This window comes from Pygoscelis adeliae, unplaced genomic scaffold (genome assembly GCF_000699105.1).
Source record: "Pygoscelis adeliae isolate BGI_AS28 unplaced genomic scaffold, ASM69910v1 Scaffold422, whole genome shotgun sequence".
Taxonomy (NCBI): Eukaryota; Metazoa; Chordata; class Aves; order Sphenisciformes; family Spheniscidae; genus Pygoscelis; species Pygoscelis adeliae.
In genome coordinates this window covers 90,290-96,527 of record NW_008824188.1, presented here as the reverse complement: position 1 = coordinate 96,527, position 6,238 = coordinate 90,290, and the positions used below count along the sequence as shown (strand labels likewise).

The following is a 6,238-nucleotide window of genomic DNA, read 5'->3' as shown; positions in this document are numbered from 1 at the left end:
AGCTTCACAGCGTGGTGGAATGAACTTTCTTCCCCCGCCTCTGTGCCAGAATGGAGGATTCGATGGGCTTCAGCTGGGGGCTTGGCTTGGAGCTGTTCAGTGCAGAGTACGTGGCAGCCATCGCCCCCTTGGAGAGAAGGCACGAGAAGTCATTTAGATGTAGAAGAGGTATTTCAGACTCACGGCTTTACAAGATGAGGGACCAGAGTAGCCAGACCCACAAACAAAGCCAGAAGGACTTTCTTTTTTCTTTTAAATCTCCCTCCCGTACTGACACACAGGCTTTCCTGCCAAAAAACCAGCTTGTCTTGTATTGCTCCCCTGGCCCACACCTCTCCAACCCTCCACCCTGCCTTGCCCACACCACCATCACCCCACCCGGACCGCTGCTTTCCAAAGAGCCCAAGGTACGTGAGGAACCAGCTGAAGGCCCAGCCCAGACTTTGTACCTTTACAAGCTGAACGTCCTGGTGATTCAGCTGGCTCTGGGGTAAGCTGTCCTTCTGGGTTATCCACGGATGCTGCAGGACCTGCTTGGCTGTTAGGCGCTGGTGAGGATCTACGTGAAGCGTCTTTGATACCAGATCCTAAGGGCATTGTTTGGAAAGTTAGACTTTAGAAGATTTCATACTTTAAAACACAAAAATACCGCCTGTCCACCCCCAAATTGGGATTTAAATTCAGAGGCCAAGTTTAAAGTCCCCAGACATCAATCTCCTTTTGTTTAAAATATGTTTTCGGCAGGCCTGGGAGGTGTAACACAGCAGCAAACCCCGCATGGGTCAAGCACGAGGTTGGTGTAGCACGCAAATATTCACAGCCAGAGCTAAAACAAAGCAGGGAGAGGCACGCTGCTGAGCCGCTATGGGGGAGATACGCACGGGGTAGGAGCTACACTGCTGGTTTTCTCCTCTCTCTTCTGCTCTCCCTCCCCAACCTGCTTTAAACTTGCCTCACGGCAACTGGCTGTGCTTAACCTCAACCCTTTAATGTAACGCAGATGAATATCAAACCGTACCTTGGCCATGTCAGAAATAGTGTCCCAATTGCCTCCGCTGATGGAGAACTTCCCCCCGCCTATCCGGGTCAGGATCTCTTCTGGAGTGTCACTGGGACCGTTTGCAAATGGAGTGCAGCTGGGGAGAGAAGAGAGAGCATTTGATTTACTGTCCTGTAACCCAGCCAGGGACCACCTCCAGGTAGCAGCAACCGACGAGGAGGGGGTCCAGCTGCCACCGCGGAGCACGTCTGAGAGCAAGGTGGTCACAGCCCCAGCCGTTGCCTTCCAGACAGACAGAGGTGCTTACCCTGCGAGCATCGTATACAGGAGAACTCCCAGGCTCCAGATGTCGCAGCCCTCGTCGTAGCCTTGGCGTTTTAGTACCTGAACAGAATAAGCAAAGGAAAAAAAAGCGTGTTCGGTTGTTCTTGTTGAGCTCACTTCAGCTTGTGAAGAGCAGCTTCACCCCTGTGTGCAGTCTGTATGCGAAGCTCCTGGAGCCCTACTGAACAGCAAAGTCTTGGACTAAAGATCAGGGATTCAAATCAGATTTCGGTTTCATGGAACAGAGGAACCCCCCAGGCACATCAAAACGACAAGTGAGAAAGAAGCCATGTTCCAGTGCGGTGACACTGCACGCATGCTGCATTGCGTGCCTGCTCTTTTTCTTTCTTCTGCACCAAGACAACCGAGTGGAAAATCATCCCACCTTAACCTGATTTAACAGGTCAGTTAATCAGGAAGGGAAGCAGCCTAGAAAATCACTGGGATTTTTAGGGAGTCTCAGTACCCTAAGCAGATCCCCTCATAAGGACAGTACAAGCTGGAGGGCTGTACTTGAGATCCCCTGCTTGTTCATTACCACAAGTGGTATTTCTGTAATTACCTCTTCCAGGACAGAGTACGCCAGAGCAGGCTGGAGTTAGGAACAGGGCAGACCTACCTGTGCCGAGTGAGAGCACAGGCTAGGGGAGGGACGTGAGAGCTACCGAAGGGTCTCGGGTCAGTAAGGTGCTTACCTCGGGTGCCACAAAGTTTGCTGTATAACAGGGAGTCATGAGAAGGCCATTCTCAGCCCTCAGCTGCTTGGCAAAGCCAAAGTCACAAATGCGAATGCTTTCGGGGTTTCCTGACTCATCCACGTAGAGAATATTGCTGGGTTTCAAGTCCCTGTGAACCACCTGTGGAGCAAAGAAAGTGCCATTCTCATACCCCTGGAAGACAAAGGTCTGAAGCTGCATCAGGACACTCAACCCCTGCTCTGGCCCCACATCTGGCTTGCCAAGACAGCAACACCAGTAAGAAATAATAGTCCTGACAGGCACAGTTACTCCCCGGAGGAGAGGGAGCATACTGCAATGCCAGACAGCTTCCCAGGAAAACAGACGTAACCATACTCACCCCTTGGGAATGCAGATACTCCACCGTTTTACAGATCGTGTGCAGGACCGAACTGGCTTCCCTCTCCGAGAAAAATTTCTGCCTGAGGATTTTATCCAGCAGCTCCCCTCCCCTCATCAGCTCAGTCACCAGATACACGTACTTCCCGTCATCATACACCTACCAAAGCAAACATGGAGGGGTTAACCAAAAAGTGCTTCCAGAGCTTCCCTTTTGTACTTCTACCACCAAGGAGCAGACAGAAATCAGCAATGCAGAGGTGGGTCTGGGGATGCTTCCCCACCCCAGAGCGATAGGTTGAGCAGGGCCACTGGGTTGCCCGTGCTGGAGCTGCATTGTTCCCCCCCCCATAGACCAGTCTGCACTTCCTAAACCAAAATACAGGAGAAGTCATTCAAGTTACACTCACATCTTTCAAGGTGATGATGTTGGGATGCTGTCCATATCGCAGGAGGATTTCTATTTCCTCAGAAGGGTCTCGCTTGCTCTTGTCAATAACCTGCAAGAGTATGGATAAGCATTAGCCACAACGGGGTGGGAAAGGGGCCAAGACAAAGCAAACAAGCTGAGTGTTTGGAGCCCTGCAGAGATCCTGCACCATAGCCGTTCCCTGTCCCTGCCCTCTTTAGCAATAAGCTCTAGAAATCCCCTCGCTGCTTCACCGGTTCTGTGTCCCCAAACCCCAACGTTTTACGTCTGGCTTATTTGTTAAGAGCTGACATAGCCACGGCAAACTTCGCAAAGAAAGGTGAGATACTGTCCTCCCCCTGCCAGAGGAGAACACTGCTTCCCCGCTATTCCTACATAAGAAAGCTTGTGCAGTTACGTGCACAGCAGCACAGAAATTGTCCATTTAGGCCCTACGCAAGCAGGGAAAGCGATTTCATTCCTGGATGTTATTTTGGTCATTGTGGGGACGAACAGAAATCTAACGGGGGAGTTCAGTTCACATGGCAAATCTCAGACCTTGACTGCGTATTCCATGTTGGTTGCTTTATGAATGCAGCGTTTACACACTGAGTAGGAGCCGACGCCGATTGCCTCCTTCACCACGTAGCCGTCGTTGAACTGGACATTCTTGCCGTGCAGCTGCTGCAAGAGGAGAGCGGAGAGTTGATGAGCTGGGAGGGTTCAGGGAAGGGTTTGTGCAACGTGATGAGTTAACTGCAACACAGAGCGAGCTGACAGACTGCTGTCTGCTACATCCCACAGCTTCTCCTCCCGGCTGGGGAGAGGGAGGAGAAGAGAACAAGGCAGATATAGGTCAGTGGGCTAACACCATCTGCATCTAGCATGGTGCATTTCGGTGGCACCTTTCAACCCACGGGCATTTACACACACTTCCCGCTAGCCTGGGTCCACCTGGGGAGAGGAAAGCAAAGAGACTCGCATTGCCCTGACAGCCTTTGCACAGTCAATAGACGTGAAAGAACAACAGGATGCAAGAATTCAAAACAGAACGGCGCTGCCTCAGGCTTCCCGTTAGCTCTGCTCCAGACGGTACAGAGGTCCCGCAGACCCACTCTGGAGTGTTACTGCAGCTTCAAACAGTTGTTCCTCTGTCCCCACTTCTTACCTGTACCACTGAATGTAGAGGCGACTGGGCAGGTTTCACCTTGCCGTCTTCCATCAATCCGGTCGCCACAAAACTGAAGCCGCGGAAGAGCTGATGGGCCCCAGCGCTAGGGGGGATGCCTGGGGAATCTGCGACAGGAGTCGAGAGACAACTAGAAGAGGGCTAGCCCCGCTGAAGCAGAAGCCTTCCCCTTGCTCCCCAGGAGCTGTGGCTCCTCTTTAGGTTATTCGAGACAAGAGCCACACCACGCAGCACCGACCTTACCCCTAACACCCCACATATCTATGGCTGGGCCACCTCCTCAGTCCTGCAACCGTCTGGAGCTGGCAGCACTAGCAGGAGGCAAACCTCGCCCTGCTGGCACCGGCAAACCAGTATTAAGCCATACAGTATCATTTCACGCGGGAAACTTTGGCTTTGCGTGAATTCATACAAACCTTTTGGTGTACGCGATGTAAATTCTGTGTCAAAATAAAAGGTGTCATCTGGCTGGCCTACCGCAGGCTTGAACGGTGGTTTGATTTCCCTGCGGTACAGCTTCTGCAAAACAAAGACAGCTCAGAAGTGCTCCGACAGGTCAACGCTCTCGTACACGCTCAGAAGGGTGCAAAGGCTTGCTAGGAATGAGAGGCCAAGAAGAGATTTTGTGAAACTGGAAACAGCTCTGTGGCTTAGCATTTAACTACAGCTCAGCAGTCTCAGGGAAGACTTCTTGGCCAGAGGGGTGCTTTTGAGTCAGTTTGTGGAGAAATACTACAAGTTCTGCCATGTATTAAATCAAGGAAAAAAGAAGTGTTCTATATGTAATCTGGCCCCACTCCAGAAGCAGTATCTATAAAGTGTTGACCTCGCCAGGCTCTTCCACCTCCTCCTAACTCCCCTTTGGGCTTTGCTGACACGGAGCTGCCCAGGGACAGCCAGAGGAGATGCCCTAGGAGGACATCCGTATCCCAGCACTCCCGCAAGCATCCTTTTTAAATTGCTTCTTGAAGCAAAAATTTGAAATAAGCTTTACTAGCGTTGCTGGAGGTTCAGTCTAGCAGCTTGCTGGGTGCCTCAAAAGCATTAAACGACTGATCTTCAAAATCCCTTACCTTTTGGGATAAGTAAGGGAAAACAGGGAAGAACCAAAATTACATGGTAAAGCAGGGAGTTGGCCAGAAGCAACTGGGAAACGCCGGTTCAGTTATCGCCCTGCTTCTCTGTACAAAACAAGGTATTTCCTTGCCAGAAATGTTTCCCCGAGTCCTTCCCACTTTAGTGCAAGACAACCCCTGTTGCGCCAAACCCCAATTAAAACCTGCACCTTACTGTTAGGAGATGAGTAAAGTCAAACCAAGGTGAGATCATGGGCAACTCAGGTATGAAACAGTTATTCACATGACAAACAGAATTTTAGTTTCGGGAAGGATTATTGGAACAGATGGAAACAGGGACCGGTAGCTCTCCCATAGCTGGTCAGTCTGCAAGCATCGTGACGGTGCTATGACTGCAGCCAGCAGAACTGCATCACCGGTGCGGAGTGGTGTAGAAGTTTGCTCTTGTATTACTGATACTCACATTCCAGTCGATGGTAGAGTAGAAAGGATGGCGCTTGATCTCTTCCGCCCCGTCCGGTCCAGAACCTGAAAGGCGCACCCGTGGAGTGCGTTGCATTAAACCACCGACAAAACGAAGGCTACCATGTATGCAACACAGCCAGGTATTATGGGGAACCTGGCTGTAATTAAACGAGCCCATTAACCGAGCACAAGTGTGAACATGCTGCTGACCCACGAGGGTGTGAGAGGCCCCGATACAGCATCAGGTGTACTCAGAAACCAAAAAAAAGGTCTTACCTAATCTGTTGGCTGGATTCCTTTTGAAAAGGGCTCGCAGGAGGCTCTGTGCTTCAGAGCTCAGGAACTGCGGCATGCCCAGCTTTGCTCTGGAGAGGAAGTTATGCAATCAGCTGCAGGTTTAAAGAAGTCAACCCACAACCCAACTGCAGCACCTCCACCCCCGAAAGCACAATCATCTGTTTGGCATTTACACTGCACCCTCCGAGCTAACTGTTGATACAAAACCGCTTGCCAAATGCTGCCATTAAGTTGCAAGAACCCCCAGATTGCAACACGCTCAGAGAAAGAGCAGAAGCTCGCCCCCTGTACATACATGAAAGAGAAACTCCTCTTACTTGAGGATGAGGGTCATGGTCTCCTTACGATCCTTCCCCTGGAAGGGCAGCGAGCCGGTGAGCATTTCAAACTGGGAGGGAAAGA

At 51.1% G+C, this 6,238-nt stretch overlaps 1 protein-coding gene across 1 annotated transcript in view; it reads right to left on the bottom strand.

Moving 5' to 3' along the window:
- Window positions 1–4: 4 nt before the first annotated feature.
- RPS6KA1 (ribosomal protein S6 kinase, 90kDa, polypeptide 1) overlaps window positions 5–6,238 on the bottom strand; it is a 17,688-nt gene continuing 11,454 nt past the window's right edge. Inside the window, exons 10-22 of the mRNA XM_009334669.1 lie at window positions 6,154–6,224; window positions 5,816–5,904; window positions 5,538–5,602; window positions 4,415–4,517; window positions 3,978–4,105; window positions 3,368–3,493; window positions 2,811–2,900; window positions 2,402–2,560; window positions 2,020–2,181; window positions 1,308–1,384; window positions 1,019–1,136; window positions 450–587; window positions 5–127 (exon numbers count right to left, since the gene is read on the bottom strand). Of these exons, the coding sequence (XP_009332944.1) occupies window positions 5–127; window positions 450–587; window positions 1,019–1,136; window positions 1,308–1,384; window positions 2,020–2,181; window positions 2,402–2,560; window positions 2,811–2,900; window positions 3,368–3,493; window positions 3,978–4,105; window positions 4,415–4,517; window positions 5,538–5,602; window positions 5,816–5,904; window positions 6,154–6,224 (1,449 nt within the window). The remainder of the gene's footprint in view (window positions 128–449; window positions 588–1,018; window positions 1,137–1,307; window positions 1,385–2,019; window positions 2,182–2,401; window positions 2,561–2,810; window positions 2,901–3,367; window positions 3,494–3,977; window positions 4,106–4,414; window positions 4,518–5,537; window positions 5,603–5,815; window positions 5,905–6,153; window positions 6,225–6,238) is intronic.